Source organism: Artemia franciscana, chromosome 21 (assembly GCF_032884065.1).
Source record: "Artemia franciscana chromosome 21, ASM3288406v1, whole genome shotgun sequence".
Lineage (NCBI taxonomy): Eukaryota > Metazoa > Arthropoda > Branchiopoda > Anostraca > Artemiidae > Artemia > Artemia franciscana.
Genome location: NC_088883.1, coordinates 27,212,792 through 27,232,510, shown reverse-complemented (window position 1 = coordinate 27,232,510; position 19,719 = coordinate 27,212,792). Strand labels below are relative to the sequence as shown.

General features: G+C 33.4%; 1 protein-coding gene across 4 annotated transcripts in view; it reads right to left on the bottom strand.

Annotated features, from left to right (window-relative positions):
- Positions 1-3,948: 3,948 nt before the first annotated feature.
- The window catches only part of LOC136040632 (myosin-VIIa-like), a 204,668-nt gene continuing 188,897 nt past the window's right edge, over positions 3,949-19,719 (bottom strand). For all 4 annotated transcript variants that reach the window (XM_065724911.1, XM_065724910.1, XM_065724912.1 and 1 more), the window contains 5 exons: positions 18,554-18,884; positions 14,673-14,769; positions 10,469-10,566; positions 7,960-8,129; positions 3,949-4,245 (listed from right to left, as the gene is read on the bottom strand). In XM_065724911.1, the coding sequence (XP_065580983.1) occupies positions 4,039-4,245; positions 7,960-8,129; positions 10,469-10,566; positions 14,673-14,769; positions 18,554-18,884 (903 nt within the window). In that variant the 3' untranslated portion in view covers positions 3,949-4,038. The remainder of the gene's footprint in view (positions 4,246-7,959; positions 8,130-10,468; positions 10,567-14,672; positions 14,770-18,553; positions 18,885-19,719) is intronic.

Sequence of the window (19,719 nt, the reverse complement as noted above, 5' to 3'; positions counted from 1 at the left end):
ACTATAGTTGTAATTAATACAAACCTGGTAAGACAATAAAACACAAGTCAGGAAAACTGCTATATGCTATTGTATATAAATTGTTGTATTTGTATAAGTATTTGTATTATGAATTAGTATTTGTAATTATAAATAAGCGTTTGTATTATTTTTTGCTCAATCTCACTGTTTTAATTAAAAGCTTTACCCTTTATTACCTTTTAATTTCCTTCTAGTCATATATGGAAAGGCGTTATTGTCTTAAAAGCTATTTATTTATAGATTTGAATAGTTATGAAATGTGTCATAATGAGCAAAATTGAAAAAGGAAAGGACATCCAGAAAACAAAAGCGACTAATTATTGTACCTACTTAAGACACCTGGCGGTAGTCAAGATTGGAGATACATGTAAACAACAATCTGTGCAAACATTTGACATGTAGGCTAGAGAGTAAAAAAATATTTCTAAATACACTAAAAAGTAAAATGCACCTTTCCCAAAAATCGCAAGTTTGTTGGTTAAAAATAAGAGCATTTAGCGGTCCAGAGATAGAAAGCCGTCTTTGAATAGTTACAAAATGTGCCAATTTTTCATTATTAGTCGAAAATCCTTTCTAATTTTCTAGGCAATAATAGAGGGAAAGATCATTTAAATTTTTAGCATATTTGAAGATAAAAACGTTTTTAGAAAGTTTTATTTTACTTTGGTTAATCTTTCAGGGCAGAAAGCAAATCTCCTCTTCTTTTATCGTAACGTAGCTGATTCGCAATTTGCACCTTATACTGTCAAAATTCCGGTTGAAAATTTAATGGCAAGACTGCACTTATTTCAATTTCAAACAGCCAAAAATGGCAATTTTGCTGGTTAAAATTAAGAGCATTTAGCAGTCCAGAGATAGAAAGCCGTCTTTGAATAGTTACAAAATTTGCCACTCTTTCATTATTATTCGAAAATCCTTTCTAATTTTCTAGGCAATAATAGAGGGAAAGATCATTAAAATTCTTGGCAAATTTGAAGATAAAAACGTTTTAGAAAGTTTTATTTTACTTTAGTTAATCTTTCAGGGCAGAAAGCAAATCTCCTCTTCTTTTATTGTAACGTAGCTGATTCGCAATTTGCACCTTATACTGACAAAATTCCGGTTGAAAATTTAATGGTAAGACTGCACCTACTTCAATTTCAAACCGCTAGTAACAACCGCAAAAATCTTAATCTTCTTTAAAAATTTAGCTCTTTTTTTAGAAAGTTACTATTTTACTTGGAAAATATTTATCCCCAATACTGTTGTATATAATATTGATCAAAACATATTTCATATTTTTCATCTCGCATATATTGTTCATTTAGATCATATTTTTCATCTCTAATACTTAACGAAATTAAACCACTATAGAGATATGCAGCAGAGCAATGCTCAACAAATTTGTAAGCGTTCAGTTTCAAATAAATTGCCATAAATCATACACTTGTCAGATAAGTGATCGCATTAGTTCTAATAATGCTGCCGTAAAATCACTTTAAGTAATAGTCCGAATTGGTCGCGCTTGTGTCCATAGTGCGATAGCCTCTAAAATGTGGGTTATTTGCCCTAATATAAATTTCATTTCTTAGAAGGGTGCTCTGCGCCCCTCTCCTTTGCAAAATAAAGATCCAAACAAGGCCAGTCGTGTGGGGTGGCAAGTGGTGCGACCGCACCGGGCCCCGTGCTAACAAGGCCAAATATGTTAGGAATTATAATCATGTGAGTGATTTTGTAACTTCACGAGGGGCCTTAAAGAAAAACCCATGGAAAGTAAGGTTGGGGTTTCCATATTTGGAGCTCCCCTTTATGTGGAGCGGAGCCAGTGGTTGTAATATTGTCAAAACCCCCCTTTATTTGGGCCTTTTGGCCCTGGTCTTCTTTAGTTAATTTAATTTATTAGGCCCCGCGCAGTGGTGGGTGCAGCAGGTAGTAGCGCCGATCGAGAAACCACCTATTTAACCTTGGATTGATTATATTTCCACATTGTAAACATGTACCGATTAGTAAGCCTGACAAAACTATACACAGCGCCAGTAGATAGACTATCTTATATACAGCCATACTAAATCAGTAGGCAAGGGCTTTCAAGCCTTTAAAAAAGTAACATATTCTTTTAGCCTTTTATAACAGGCTAGAATCGTGAAATCTTTAATATTCTTTAATTTATGAATCTTATATATCTCTCAATAAAATAATAATTATTATTAAGTGTATACTTCTAATTGGGAACAATAAGAACTCCGTCTGTATATGGATTAATCAATGCTAGGAATAAGTGAATAGGCAAAAGGGACTAGATAAATCGCCTACAAATTATTTTAGGTACCCGACTGACTGACCCTATTTCAAACACTAAGCTGTACGAAAAATGTGGGTCGATCCTGCTTTCTTGGGCTATAATACTGTAGATAAATTTAACAGTAGGGTTATAATCAACATTATTTGTCTACTACAGTCTCGGCGCGTATAAAAGCTCCTCCCATTTTCTTTTGTTTAAGCTATTCCTTGCATTCTTAGTAGTTGTTGGGCCAAATTTGGATAATGGTGAGAACTTGTATTATTTATTATTGCGAAAGCAGAAACAAAGGAGATAAACCGGCGAAGTGGTTCGCTACTGTCCCATCTCAAAGGTATGACTAGATTGAGAGGCGTATCCAGGATGTCTAAAAGGAGTGGGGGGGGGGGGGGGGTTAAATTTTAGCATATGCGGAAATTTTCAGTGCGAACTTCTGATCAACATTGCAACAGGGAAATAGCCGGAATTTCATAAATAGTGGGAGTGGGATCCACAAAGTTGCGGGACTATTTGAACTTTGCCAAAAAATGTTTTGCCACAAAGGGATAACCTAATAGTTTTAACACAGATTATCTATTAGGTTTTACAATGGTCTGTGGTATAAATTAATATTGCGCCATGGAGCGTCAAAATTCTTCTTTTTGGTAAGGAAAAATAATCCCTTGAATTTTTCGTCTCTTAAACTCTTTTTTGGGCCATAAAAATGTCCTTCGAAATTTGATAGGAATAAATAGAAAGAGGAACTCTGTTTTTCTTCTAATAACCGGTGGAATAGCCCTATCCAAGAAAATACCAAACGTCTGTTAAGAACTATTTTTCGTGAAATTCTTGGTGAGTTTTCTGAAAACTGAAGGGCATCAAAAGAATTGTATTGTAAGAAGAATATAAAGTAATACTCGTTGTTATTATAGTTGTAAATATTCTGCCACGAACTTACAAATTGCGTAAAAATTCTCATCAGAAAGTAATTTTTTTATGACTCATTAAATTAACCCTCACAAATCTTTTCATTATCTTTCCAGTTTAGGGTTACGTGCAAGTTTGGTATAAAACTTGGAATGTTTAATTAATTTCCATTTATGAGATAATTTCCATTTGAGGAAAAATTGATAAAGTATGGAACTGAGATATCAATGCGAAGCGCCAAATTTTCTAATCAAATGACATCATGTTATGTCATTGTTCAAATAAAACTTTTTTTTACCTGGATGAACCTTTTAAATTCGTTCTTGATTTTTTCCATTTCCAAACCAATGTTATTTTTACCTTTTGCAGTATCATAACCATACCAATTATTTTCCTTTTTTATCTCTTCAACATATTGCATTCTTCCTTATCCCCTAGTCGCTCGACTCCTTTTATTTCGTGTCCGTTTCTCCAGGCTGTGAATACCGATGCCGCATGCGTGAAAACCCATGAAAAAAATCTAACGTCGCTCATGTTCCTCCTTGTTTATATGTTCTCCGGTGGAGCAGCATGGCGGCCTGGCTTTGTCTAATGGTTGAGATAGTGAATAGTCCTACTGTTTATATCTATCTACCTACAGTAGGCTGTAGGTAGAAGAAAAAGCCTTTTCTTCATGTCGTGTACTGTCTAAATGACTCTGCTCTTGTGGTATTAAAATATTCTAGTATACCTCAAGCACAAAATTGTGAATAAAAACCAAAAAGTTTAATGAAATTTCCAAGTGACTTAAAGTTAACAAAAAAGCTAATGTCGGCGAGGGGAAATTCGGTGCCCTATTTTATTCTTAAGGTATTTCGGCGGTTCATATTTGTCAGCATCAGTGATATATAAGACGTCAATAAGTCGTCCATTTTGTATCCTAGAGACGTTTCACATAATAATTTGGATCCACGTATTAGGTTGCCAATTGTCATATGGAAGTATGTATTTCCGGAGGACCAATTTGAAATACGTGTAAATGGATGGGTGACCAAAATTTCCTGAAATAGGAAGAAAAAGCAATGTAAGAAAAAAGAAATAAATTACAAAAATTCTGCATATATGTTTCCCCTCACCCCCTCACGAAAAAAGTAAAACAACGATTGACAGTTCTAAGATAAGATTATATAAAATACAATAAACTTCCAGAAAAGAAATTTTCGAAAATCACTTTTCAAAAGAATCCCAAGTATATGTCTCACGGCAAACTGAATATTACTAGACCAATCCACACCGCACAGGGACGTATCCATGGGGACATTATCATCAGTAGAGTTATAGAGTAACTGTAATGATGATGATGTCTCACTTTGTCATCAAAATATCCAAAGCCTTTATTTATATTTTTGTTTCACTGTCTAATCAAAGAACCTGTCCCTATTTGGAACTCTTTTTTTGTCATAGAAAAGGCAATGCGGTCATGGAAAAAAAATATAATAGAAACTGAATAAAAGGCAGAAATGGTTAGAGCTTTAATTTAGAAAAACAGTAATTGGTAACAGGATAATTATCTTTACATTGTGATTCCATTTTCACCTATTTTCCGTTGCTTAACGAGCCATGTTTTTTTTTATTTCATTTGTTTTATTCATTTCTTTATTTTTTATTATTCATTTGTTTATTTATTAAGTACTTAAATCCACATAAATAAGCGCCACTGATACGTAAGTTGCTTTGAAGTAAAGCTGCAACAACCAGCTTTACACCATGTTACAAAATGTGTTTTTTTTTTTATTGGTAAAGCATCAATGTGACCCCAGTGCTGAAGGAAATGTCTTCTATAAATAAGTCATCTCTTTGGCAGGATGCCTGCCTAGTTAGTATACACAAAGTTTTGAGTTTCAATCCTACAGATGGCATTAATATTTTACCACAATGGTTTGGTATCTAAAATCTACCGTTTTTTGCTACAATATACCATTTCCACAGTAAGAGGGAAGCTGCCCCCCCCCTTAACACACATATTGTCAGATTAGTTCAAGCGAAAGAGGGGCTGGAAACTATAGCCTAACAGTTTACAATTTGTGAAAAATTAAGAGAGGAAAACTGGTTTAATTTAAATAATGCAGTTACAAATAAAATTATTGCTTTTTTAAATTAAACCAGTTTTTTGTCTCATAGCTGCACATAAATACACATAGCTTTATATTTAAATAAAGCAGTGACGAAGAAAATTATCGCTTGTTTAAATCAAACCCGTTTTTCTATCATAGCTGTACACAAATTTCCATAGCTGTACATTTAAATAAAGCAGTGACAGAGAAAATTATTCCTTTATCAAACAGTTCGTGGTAACGAACTGTAGTAAGGAGCGACCCGGCTCAATAGTAACCAAAACTCTAAAAATTGAATTTTGATATCAATAGCTACATCAAAAGAATCGCATTTTAATGCTGATTTTAAATATATAAGTTTCATCAAGTTTAGTCTTACCCATTAAAAGTTACGATCCTGAGAAAATTTCTTATTTAGGAAAATAGGGGGAAACACCCCCTAAAAGTCGTAGGATCTTAACGAAAATTACACCATCAGATTCAGCGTATCAGAGAACCCTACTGTACAAGTTTCAAGCTCCTCTCTACAAAAATGTGGAATTTTGTATTTTTTGCCAGAAGACAAATCACGGGTGCGTGTTTATTTGTTTGTTTTTTTCTTTTCCCCAGGGGTCATCGTATTGACCAAGTGGTCATAGAATGTCGCAAGAGGGCTCATTCTAACGGAAATGAAAAGTTCTAGTGCCCTTTTTAAGTGACCAAAAAAATTGGAGGCCATCTAGGCCCCCTCCCACGCTCATTTTTTTCCCAAAGTCAACGGATCAAAATTTTGAGATAGCCATTTTATTCAGCATAGTCGAAAACCATAATAACTATGTCTTTGGGGATGACTTACTCCCCTACAATCCCTGGGGGAGGGGCTGCAAGTTACAAACTTTGACCAGTGTTTACATATAGTAATGGTTATTGGGAAGTGTACAGACGTTTTCAGGGGGATTTTATTTTGTTTGGGGGTGGGGCTGAGGAGAGGGGGCTATGTTGGAGGATATTTCCTTGGAGGAATCTGTCATGGGGGAAGAAAAATTCAATGACAAGGGTGCAGGATTCTCTAGCATTACTATAAGAAAACAATGAAAAATAAACATGAAAACGTTTTTTCAAATGAAAGGAAGAAGTAGCATTGAAACTTAAAACGAACAGAGATTATTACGCATATGAGGGGTTCTAAAAATACTTTAGCATAAAGAGCGAGGTATTTAGGAGGAGATAAATACCTTGCTCTTTATGCTAAAGTATTTTTAGTAATTTCAACTATTTATTCTACGGCATTTCTGATTCAGGAGTCATTCTTAAAGAATTGGGACAAAACTTAGGATTTACTGTAAAGAGCGAGGTATTAACGAGGGTACAAACCCCCTCGTATACACAATAAAAATATAAGGTTATGAAAGTTTGTTACGTAAGTTAATTCTTAAGTTACGTATATTTTTTACTAATAAAAACGTTCGTTAAAAATTAAAAGTTCTAGTTGCCTTTTTAAGTAACCGAAAAATTGGAGGGCAACTAGGCCTCCTTCTCCACCCCTCATTTCTCAATATCGTCTGATCAAAACTAAGAGAAAGCCATTTAGCCAAAAAAAGAATTAATATACAAATTTCATTTTAATAATTTATGTACGGAGAGCCAAAACCAAACATGCATTAATTCAAAAACGTTCAGAAATTAAATAAAAAAAAACTAATTTTTTTAGCTGAAAGTAAGGAGCGACATTAAAACTTAAAACGAACAGAAATTAATCCGTATATGAAATGAGTTGTCCCCTCAGCAATCCCTCGCTCTTTACGCTAAAGTTTGACTCTTTGCCACAATTCTACTTTTTAAAACAATTAAAAGCTTTAGCGTAAAGAGCGAGGGATTACGGAGGGGACAACTCATTTCATATACGGATTAATTTCTGTTCGTTTTAAGTTTTAATGTCGCTCCTTACTTTCAGCTAAAAAAATTAGTTTTTTTTTTAATTTTTTAAATTAAACTCGTTTTTCTCTCATAGATGGAAAAGGGAAAAGCATAACATAAATGGAAAAGCAGTATGGCCTAAGATATTATTTACAGTTTAGAATCTGAGCCTGAAAACGCCCTCCCTAGGCATTCAGGCACCCCCCCCCCATAAACTGACCGGGCCATAATTTTTGAAGGGTGACCATGTACTGCATTATGACCGTCGATATTACTGTAAAAACGTGTCTAAATAACCGATCATTTCACATGGACCGTCAGGACCGTATCCAGGATTTTTTTGGAGGAGGGGAAGGGGGTAAAAAAAAATTTCGGGGGAGGGGGTTATAAAAAAAATGAAAAACATCATCAAAAAATTGTTTATATTATTTTTTTACATTTTTACGTGTCAGACAAGCATTTCGGGGGAGGGGGGGCTCAAACCCTCTAACCCCTTTCCCGGATACGGCCTTGTGAACTGTATATATGTTTAGGGACGAATGTGGCACTGTAGCCTACGACATTATAGTCACATAATAAAATAGTTGTGCACACTCCTAATTTACCCCAATCCGTTCCAAACTTCATTCTTTATTTGCTTCCTGCATCAAGGCCAAAAAAATTTCCGGAGGGGGGGGGAATAAATTGAAAAAATAGGAATTATTAGGTACTGCTTACTCATTGACTTCCTAAAGTGCGTATTTACATGTTATCTTCAATATTTACCTTTGTCTGTGGATGAATCAGAGATACTCCGTGTTTATTGATTGCAATTAGTAGCAATTCAGGATAATTTGGGTCAGTTGTTTGTTTGACCTCGAAAAAGGCGGAGCCAAATGTGGGCCAACGGTATAAAATCTTCAAAAATTGGATCTTTGCCTCATCAGGAGACATCTCTAAAAAGAATATAAGAAATCAATAAAGTTATACTGTAAAAATAAAACATTAAAATTACAAATTAGCCAAAGACTATGAATCCAAGAGAGTCCTTGCTACTCCAATACAGTATCTTAAATACTACGCATTTCTTTTGCGCCATTTCCTTTTGTAATACAGTATATATTGGATATATAAAGCTTTATTTTGAATAACTCATTATTTATATTCATAGTATCTTGAGAAAAAAAAGTTACTTTCTACTTTTATTCCATCTTGAAAACAATTAAAAGAAAATTATATCTCTTATTTTCTACTTTTTAATTTTCTCTACGACTAGTCTACCCTAAGAGAAAATTTGTCTTATCTAAGATTCGAATTTAAGTTAAAACGACTAAAGACATGTTTTGTTACCGCTGCGCTATCAAGTCTTGCAAAATAGTGTTTATACCCTTTTTGTACCCAATCCCCCTATATTGTTCTATTTTTGAAAGGAGGATTATACAAAAGCGGACGAAGATTTTTGATGTTGTGTTATTGTACTCAAATCAGAAGTGCCAAATACTGATAAAATTTGAAAGTAATTGAACATTCGGAAGGGGTCGAAAAATGGCTCAAAAACTTAACGAATTTATTTAACAATAATACAGATCAGAAAAGTACAAATATAAAAGTTGGTGAGTTCAGGAAAACAAGTTAATAAAAATCACATGCTTTCTTGTAATTATCTTAAGCCAGCTAACAGGAAAACTATTCTGCTTTCCTTCTATAGTCTCGCGTTATAGATTTCAGATCTTACTGACTCTCAAAATTATGTAAAGTAAGGTTCTAGTATAGTATATTGCATTTACGATGCTTTTGGTAAAGGCAAATTCACAATGAGATTTTACTAATACCAAAGACTAATTTAAGCCAATCAGATTTTTAATAGAATTGTCTGATTGGCTGAAAAACCGATGAAAATTCTGATTGGCTAATCTCATGGTAAAATCTCATTGCGAATGGGCATTTACCGATAGCATCTTAAATGCAATACATCTTGGTATGTTTAAATGCCGTGTCAAAGTGTTCCTCTGATGTATGGGTTGACCACCCGTAGAACTGCTAATTATTTAAGAGGCAGAACTACAAAATAAACTCCTATACCACAATTACCAGATTCATTAATTATTAAAAAAAAACTGGTTGGGAGGAAGTCGGAAGATAGGCATAAATCCGAGAAAAATCGTCCCTCCCCCAGCATAAAATATGTAACCGACTGAACCCCCCCCCCCTGATGCAAAATTCAAGTTGCCTGATCCCTTGCCGTGAGATATCACAGCGTAAACTTATCAAAACCATAATTCTTGAAATAACCATTCAATCGAGAAAGTCCCATGGATATGGAATAATTATTATATATGGTATGGTGAACAAGGACTCGACAGAATTAGGCCTTTAACATAAATCGTTTACCCTTTGCATGCGTAAAATAATCGATAAATGGTTTTTTACTTCATAAATACAACTTCTACAAAAAAAAATATTCCTAACATACTGACAAAAAAGAATGTCTAGCGTGGGGCTCGAATCTAATCAATGTAGTAGGATCCTATGTTGTTGAAGCTATTCGATTTTTCAAATGTTAAAAAATTCCTTTTCTTTTGTTCTTAAAATAGCAGATGCCCTGGTTTTTCTTCTAATTCCATTTCACCCTTCACATTTCAAGCTAAAATTTTACAATGAAATCTAATAATAACATATCTACAGTCTATTTTAATTGAAAATAAATTTATTTTATTGAATCTTAATTTGATTTAATTTCAAATCTAGTTATAGAACAAAAGCCTGAATGCTTTTAAGAAGTTGCGTATTTAGGTCCGAATATTCAGCCTTTCATTTGACGTAGATGTTTTTGTAAATTTTTATTATAAGCGTCAATTTCGAGTTCTAAATAATTTTTTTTTGTTTTTGTATTTTTGAAAACCTCTTAGAAAATCCAACAAAGAATGTATTCTTAATATATCGACGTAAAAGAATGCCTAGTATGGGACTAGAATCCAATTGAAATAATTGGATGCTGTTTTTACAGCTATTGGATTATTTAAATGTTAAAAATACTAATTATTTTAATCCTTAAATTTAATCTTAATTTTATTTGATCATAAATATAGTCAAATAAAAATTTTATTTGATCATAAAAGATAGTCGGAATATTTTGAACAAATCGCTTTTTTACGTCCGAATATTCAGTATTTCATTTATCGTAGATGTTCCACGAAATTTCCATTATGTGGTTTGATTTCAAGTTTTAAATTATTATTTTTTTTTGCATTTTAGACAACTTTTAAGAAAACATTAAATAAAAAAAAACTAGTACCACCATCATCCTGGTGAGCAGCAGCAATGGCTTTTTTCCAGTCACTTGATGACAGGAGTTTCACAAGGTCAATAGGGACCAGCTCTCGTAACATAGATCTAAAAATAAATAGGGTTAAAAACAAATATGGATAGAAAAACAGAAATTTACCTTTGAAAAATTTACAACTTAAAGCTTAGTGTTATTAAGGTTTATTGCTATTTTTAATGGCTTAAGATAGTGTCAGGCCTGTTCAGCAGGCTATTTGATCCATCTAGGCGTAATTTTAAAATGGGCAGTGTTACTTGTCTTTTCAGGAATAAGGAATGATGTGATTGGCCAGCAAAAATGCTTCCCAAAAATAAAACAATAGAATTAAAAAAAAAGGCTAAAAAAAAAGAAAACTGTACTGCTTGACCAAAATCAAATATTGTACATATATTTGAATAACAAAAAAGAGGATAAAAAAAGGGAAGAGAGAATAACAAAAGGAAAGGAAAGAAGACACGTGAAAAGTAAAATATGTGCGATAAAGAATGAAGTGGCATAAAAAATAGGAAAATAGTAAAACAGAAAGGATAAAAAAATTTAGTTCTAATTTAGTTAACCGATCTGCAGAAGCTAATTATTTGTGATGGCAGCCAGCGCCAAGAGTTCAGGAGATCCAGAGTTTTTAGTACCGAAGGCGAAAGTATTATAGCATAAATTATAGCCCCTAAACTATACGATATTAAAAATAAATCAAAATTTATTTTAGATTTATTATTTATAGACAGATAATAAGAAAACTAAAGAATAATTTCCAGTTTCTAAAGGTGAAAACAACAGGCAGTTTAAATTTTTGGTTTTCTGCCTTTTTGTTGGTAAATGTTGCAACCAAGGCATTTGGGTCGATATTTTGTGATCGATGCTCTTGCTAAATGGACATTGCACCAGTTCAACCAACCAGTACTGGATCACAGATAACCAAGGTTAGTTTAGATGATAACTTTGATATCAAAGAGTTTAGATTTTTGTTTCCTGGCTAACTATTTTGCCAATGTTTCAACTAAGCCATTAGAGCTGATGTTCTGTGCCAGATCTTGCTCAATGGATATTGACGTCAGTCTAGCCAATGTCTCTTGAGTCATCGATGACCAAGGGCAAGTTTTAAAAGGGAATCAGTTTCAAGAAGCTTCTTCTTTTACTGCTACAGATACTAGCAGCATTAGACTTACTCGCAAAGAAGTGTTAAAAAAAGGTAAATTTCGCTCCTGTTCAGATTCTAAAATGAAACCAAGGGTACCATCTGCGGTTGACTGCTGGGTAACTTCTCTGGAAATGGCTTGAAGCTTCCCAAACAACACCATTGCGTCAATGTCTTCTGACTGATTTATAGGTCAGCACTTTTTCGGTATTTTATATTGTTCTAGGAAAAACTCGTGAATTCTCTTTTAATCCATTAATCACAATTAAAAGCACATTTTTTGGGTCTTGCAACTGATTATATCACTCTTAAACCCAATTGATAGTAGTGTCTAGATTTGGTAGTGTCTAAGAAACAAAGGTTTACGCCCACTCTATTGTTATTAAAATAAGTAATTACCACTGGATGAAGACGATGATATTACCGTGAATGTTTGAAACCTGGTTATAGTCGACACTCACCAGTGAATGTCCTAAACTCCGAAGTTACGGGTAGTGTCTGTATTTAAAAAAAGCTGATTCTAACTTGCCGTATCTTACGTTTGGTCCTGCTGAACTTCATAAGAAAATCTTCGCTTGTTTTTCCTGAATTATTTTAACGTTGAATCTGCTTCAAATGTCGATAGAATGTCAATTTCTGACAATGTCAATGACAAACAATGACAATGTCAATCTTTTAACATCTGCTCCAAACCATCATTGCTTCCCAAAAAATTCAATAGTTTTAGTTGGCTGTGTTGTTACGTTGCAGCAAATGCAGCAGCTATAGGCCTTTTTGCAAAGCAGCTTACTCGTTAAATCAACTTCATCCTAAATATAATACCACAGTAAATGCTAAAAACCCTAATTTTCCGTTTTGCTTTGTGAGTCCCTTAGCTTCAACTCTTGAAACATTGCCAACTTTTCCAACTATTGTTTTCAACAATTTTCATGACATCATTCTGCACTTCCCTTAGTTGGTAACGAAGGTGCAGCAATACCCCGACTCTATTCTTTCATCTTGTACAGATAAGAGGTTGAGCGTTAAGTATGGTAAATGGGCCAGGGGCACTTCCTCATCTTTATTTGATGCGAAAATGAAACGTACAGATGTTCGTTAAGCGAAAATGCAGTAGCACCAAAGCAGCATCGTTAATAGGCATCATTATAGTGCAGAAGCACAAACTTTGATTCTTGAAGCTGATTAAATTGCTCTTTAACTCTTTTACTTATAAAAATATAAAGTGATCTTGAATTTTTATTTTGGATATTGTGTTGGGCCATATTTCTCCTCATAAAAAATTGCCTCTTGTTTTTCTTTAACAGTTTTACAGTTGAATCTTGTTTAAACGTTGATAAAATGTCAGTTTTTTCTGCAGTGCTTAAGTATCTATAAAGTATCTATAAGTATCTTAAGTATGTCTAAGACCGTCGTCGATTCTTGGTTTTCGGAAACTAGCATAGGCCTTTATCTGAAGTAAGTTACTCATTAGGCCAACTTCGTTCAAAATATAAGATCATACCATAAGAGATGCCACAAATTCACACTGACAGAGTCCCTATACATAGTGGCAGAGTCTCTGGGGCTCAACTTCAACTTCTCCGGTCAACTAAATGTTTCCAGCAATGTCCAAGAGAGCATCATTTACTTTACTTAGTTGGTACCACAGCACCCCATCGACACCGCCTTCACACACTGTATATATCACCAAGTAGATTGAGCGTTAGGGATGGAGAATAAGCCAGTAGTACTTCCCAACGCTGGTGTGATGTAGAAAGAAAAGGATTAGATGCTGCAACAATCAAAAAAAGTAGCAGCCCCAAGCAACAGTTAGCAGCACCATTTACAACTTTTTTTTAGGGTGAGTGGGAGCTGCATAGTACATAAAGATTCTTGGGTTGATATGTAAGCGCAAAAGATATTTACGCAGGTTTGCGATCGCACCTGATTTCCCCGTAGAATAGTGGATCTTCAGGCTAGTTATTAGAGAATGTAGATTCTAGCACTTATTTCAAGGCCAAGATTTACGCATAGGCCTAGGGGCGCACAACACCGAGGGGCGCAAAAAAAATACAGCGATTTGCTTTTTTCTTTACAAAAACTTGACTTACGTGATTTATCGTCAAAGTGCCAGATGCATTTTGCTGCTGTCCTGCCAGAAATCACAGAAAAGTGATTTTAATACAATACAGGAATTTCGTGGCCACTTATAAACTGACAGATGTCTCTCAAGAATGGCAGCTAAGAGCTCGGTATCACCTCTCTCTTGCATTACTTTTGGTTCATCAATTGCATTCTGTTCAGGCTTCCCCTATCCCTGAATTTTCGGAGATTTCCCGGCGAATCTCTGCGTCCCCCCGGAAAACAGATTTCTTGGGCCTAGGGGTGCCAAAACCTTGATCTAAATCCGGCCCTGCTAATATCGCACTTGTATGTTAAGAATATAATATACTTAAACGTGGGACACTAAAGCGCGGTTTATTGTATTTTTCTTTCTAAAGTGGCAATTTTTAGATTAAGCCTTTTTTATGGTAAACCGTATTAGGAATGACATTTCCCAGTGTAACATATTTCAATTTTTTGGTGTAATGAACGATGTTTTCAATTGTATGATATTAATGTTTTCTATGGTTGAAATATGTTTTTTTCTTCTTTTTTTTTTTAACATAAAGCCTAAATCTTAAGGTGTTCGATATTTAGACTGTTTGTTTAATCGATCCTTGTTTTGAATATTCAAAAATTCAGAAATAGAGGCCTAAATCGAGTTTAAAAATTAAAAGCCTAAACACTTATTGCTAGTTCCAAATAAAGTCTATTTTGCAAGTAGTATCTTTTTCCAAAAGTATATCCTAAGCAGTTACCAAGTTGAGCCAACTGGTAAAGGCACTGATGGTGCTACGAAGTACCCAATAATTGAATATTTCTGTGTGTATATCCAAAGAGATTAAAAAAATTGCTAGTTTTTGGTGATGCCCAGTTTATTTCCCAAAATATAGATTAGAAGCAAAAATATTTACGTTGGAAACTGAAAAAAAGGAAAAGATTCGAAAGATAAATTACCCAATGGAGCTAAATTCCTGAGTAGAGCTCCCAAATCTGGCTCTATATATAAGGGCGGCGAGTTTCACAGCTTCGTCCCGAGTACATTTGTGATAACCTAAACAAAGAAGAAGAAAATTTCAAAAAAGAAGAAAAGGATAAATTATGAGTGAATTAGTGAATCAGCTGGCATGATTCACAATTGAGACTATAAAATATTTTGATTTTATTTCTGACAATTGCCGTTAAGAGTTCAGCAATTTAAAAAGATTCCGCTTTTGACTTATTTATCTATATTTCTTTTCTGTTTTTTCTATTTGACTAATCTTATCACATTGATTTTTTCTTGTATTTGTTTTCATTTTGAATATAAAATGCGACTTCAGCCCATTAGAACTTATAAAGTAAATCTTTATGAAAACAAAAAGTTATTGCAAAATTTTCACTCCAGCCGACGGAAAGTATGACTCGACTGGTCAGCTGATAATGATTAAAGTGATAATGTGATAATGATTAAAGTGATAAAGTGATAATGATAATTGATAATGATTAAAGTGATAATTCGATAATGTGATAATCAGCACTTACTTGTGATAATTTGGAAATAAAATCTTATCTTGCTTTATCTGATAATTTTTTTTATCATGTTAATAATGTCCAAATGACTAAATTGTCCTGTTTTAGATGCTCAGTGGATTAATACCCCACTTCACAATATGGAGCCCATGGTTCTATGCTTGCTGCCGCAAGGCTATACGACAGGCCTGCTACCTGTCTCTATAAAATCAACCCAGGAACTAAAGCGTCAACTCGAGCCCATTTTGCCATCAATGGCTCAGGAGGGTTTTTATCCTTAAAGACCCTAAATAGAAGTAAAGGAAATAGAAATAAGCTAATATAGAAATAGAAATAAAGGAGAAGTATTTAAAAAAGGGCATATAAGTGCTTCTCGTGGGAAAAAGGGATTTTCTTTCTTATTCGAGATGCGGAACTGAAATTTTCCTAAATAGAGATTTCAGCTTTGGTGCAATGGGGCAGTTTTCATTTCGGTCCAACCCCATTTTCATGGGGTATCAGGCTATTTTTCGAAAAGGCTATATTTCGAAATTCTCATAAATTCTTTTACGCAACGAACTTTTATCATTAAGATTAATGGAAATTTCAATTCTGTAACCAGTATTACCATTCTGTAATTACAAATGGTAGCTAATCGAAGTTACCATTCCTGAATCGGGCTCAAAAAGCGATTCTTCTTCATTTGACAATCTTTTTGTACTCGTTTTTAAATTTTCGGTTACTATGTGCAATGGTTCGCTCTTAACTGGATTACCCAATTATGTATTACCCCAAGGGGGAACCGTAATGACTCAGTTGTATTTTATTGCTTAATCTATATTTTGTTTGAGGATAATGATTTTGATATCTAATAGAGCACCAAGGCGTTTAGTACTTAGAAATAACTAATCCATTTCTGAAAGTTTCATTCAAAGAGCTCAAATACATTCCAAGTTACCAAAAGGCCCATCGTAGAGAATTTTAGAATGTTGTAGATTTCTGATATTTTATCTTTTTAGCTTTTTCCTGAAGAAGGCATTAGATACGGATTTCTTTTTTCTAGAACTCAGAAACATTGTTTTGTCGTTTTCAAAACTTTGCGGCTTTAAATCGTACGCAATTAATAGTCAATTTTAAGCTCCTGCAATAAAACTGATATAATCTTATAAATATATATCTTATTGATTTATTATATCTTTATTGATTTATAATAATTATAAGCTTTATTTAATCTTATAAAGCGCGTGGAGGGCGAATATAGCAGAAAGAGGGAATAGTCTTGATGAATCTGAAATAAACCGAACAATGTTCATAATCTTTCTTAAGCTATCGTCTTTAAAATGTAACTGAAATTATTCCTTCAATATATAAAGATATTTTAGCATAATGTTATGACGTCTTATAGAATGACGCCATTACACACAATACGGAGATAGTACCTAAAAACGTAGATTTTTGTGAATAATTGCATTTTATTTTAGCGCTATAAAAATGAATTTTGAAAAAAGTGTGTAGATCGAAGAGTGTTCATTTGACAGCAAATGTTTTTGCTGTCAAATGAACACTCGTCTGTCAGCAATTTTACAACTGTCTGCTGGCTTTAGTAAAAAAGAGAAAAATAAACAAACAAAAGAGACATATCAGAAGACCACGGTAAAATATTACTTTTCTTAGTTTTGTTACGGAGGACTGGACACCTCAAGGCAAGGGTTTTGGGACATAGTAATTCCGATTTATTTCCATTTGCCACTCTTTTCGATGTTTTTCAAGCTCTTGTTAAAATTTTGCGTTAATTTCTTTTCATCATTACTTTACACGCTGCGATTACCATCGATATTAGTTATCATTCCTTCATAACTTACAAATTACGATTGTTTTACGTTTGAGAAAAATTTTAAAACGCTTTTATGTCAATTTGTGATTATAATGGCAAGGTTCAAATTTTGCAATGATGCCGCTACTGTTAAAATCACGGCAAGTGTTTTTTTTTAAAAAGAATTACCTCTTAATATTTGTGCCATCTCTTGATGAAAACAAAAAAAAAACGATTATTTTACGTTCGAGAAAAATCAAAAATGTTTTTTTCGATTTATGATTATAATAGAGTGGGGTTCACATTTTGCAATGTTGCAACTACTGTTACAATCACGGTAAGCCTTAAAAAGCTACCTTTCAATAATTTCGACTTCCTCTGATGAAAATGAAAAATAACGATTATTTTACGCTTGAGAAAAATTAAAAACACTTTTTTATTTTGCAATGTTGCCTGTACTGCTACAATTGCGGTAAGTTTTAAAAAGAATTAACTCTCAATAATTTTGATATCTCTTGATGAAAACAAAAAATAACGATTGTTTTACAGGTGAAAAAAAAATCTCTTGATGAAAACAAAAAATAACGATTATTTTACAGGTGAAAAAAAAAATTTAAAAACGCATTTTATTCGATTTGTGATTATAATGGAGCAGGGTTCGTATTTTGCGATCTTGCAGTTACTGTCACAATCACGGTAAGTCTTAAAAAAAAAATTATCTCTCAATAATTTCGGCATCTCCTGATGAAGATGAAAAATAACGATTATTTTACGTTTGAGAAAAATTAAAAACGCCTTTTTAAGCTTTGTGATTATAATGGAGCGGGGTTAGCATTTTGCAATGTTGCAGCTACTGTTACAATCACGGTAAGCCTTAAAAAGCTACCTTTCAATAGTTTCGGCTTCTCTTGATGAAAATGAAAAATAACGATTATTTTACGCTTGAGAAAAATTAAGAAAGCTTTTTTTATTTTGCAATGTTGCCTGTACTGCTACAATTGCGGTAAGTTTGAAAAAGAATTAACTCTCAATAATTTTGATATCTCTTGATGAAAACAAAAAATAACGATTATTTTACAGGTGAAAAAAAAAATTTAAAAACGTATTTTATTCGATTTGTGATTATAATGGAGCAGGGTTCGCATTTTGCGATCTTGCAGCTACTGTCACAATCACGGTAAGTCTTAAAAAAAATTATCTCTCAATAATTTCGGCATCTCCTGATGAAGATGAAAAATAACGATTATTTTACGTTTGAGAAAAATTAAAAACGCCTTTTTAAGCTTTGTGATTATAATGGAGCGGGGTTAGCATTTTGCGATCTTGCAGCTACTGTCACAATCACGGTAAGTCTTAAAAAAATATATCTCAATAATTTCGGCATCTCCTGATGAAGATGAAAAATAACGATTATTTAACGCTTGAGAAAAATTAAAAACGCTTTTTTACGATTTGTGATTATAATGGAGCAGGGTTAGCATTTTGCAATATTGCTGCTGCTGCTACAATCATGGTAAGTATTAAAAAAAAGTACCTCTCAATAATTTCGGCATCTCCTGATGAAAATGAAAAATAACATCGGCGTTTTTGTCCTTTCCTGGTGTTGTGTTCGTCCAAAGTTTCTTCATAAAGAACACTTGGTACGTAAACTGAGGAGCTGCACCATCTCTAACTGAACGAGCTTTTTTAATCCAATCTGTTAGGTGGTGTACAAAGTCAAAGAAAAAATCGGCCTCAGGAACAGAAATAACTTTATCTGTGATTTTCACAAATAAACTGAAACCCTCGGAAGAAGAGAGGTTGAGGCGCTGTGCGATACTGGAGCAGAAATCTTTGGCACGGGTTGATGAGTCGACCTCAAAGGCCTAAAATAAAATAGTGCATAAAGGGACACCAATCACTGTATTTATGTAAATTTTCAATATTTAAAATGAACATAAAAAATAGATTAATATTTTGATACAATTCAGTTTTTTTTAACCGTGATTCAGTTTTATACAGTTTTGGTCTATTTCGACTAGTATCGCTCTTCATTACCGGTGTTGAATGCCATTTATGTTCATTTTTTTAAACCAAATACGGCCAAAGGAAAAACATCAATGGAGGGTTTTTCATTTTAAAAAAATGTAAAGAAATGTTTTGTTTATGCATAAAAATTTTTTTTAGTAACTGAAGAATGACTAGAAATCAAAGCCTTAAAGTTTAAGAATATCAAGTTTAAAACTTATTTCTCTTAAAACATATTTTTACAAAACATATTTAAAAACATATTTTCCGTTCAGTGTTGTAGCAATAGCTATGTGTTCTTTCAGAAACATTTTTATCATCAAAACTATATTTTAGACTTTGTAGTTTTTTTTCTAACCAATGAGATACAAACTAAATAGGATCAATAAATAAGAAGAATTTCAAAGAAAATTCTCTTTCCAAAGAGCTGTTTTAGGCGATACTGGTCAAGTAGTTTTAGTTTCTTTTTGTTTTGTCTTTTTTGAAGTGTAATCTCGTATCGATTGAAATGCAGGGTAATTGAATTTTTTTTCTTTTCTTCTCCTTTTTCGTATTGATTTTTTTTGTATGTGTATTGGGGTTGTAAGCCCAAACAAGCTTTGCTTCCGGCCATTTGCTTGCTTTGTTTTGTAATTTATATTAATAAACCCATCTTTCTCTCTCTCTTTCTCTCTCAAAGCCCCAAATCAAAGA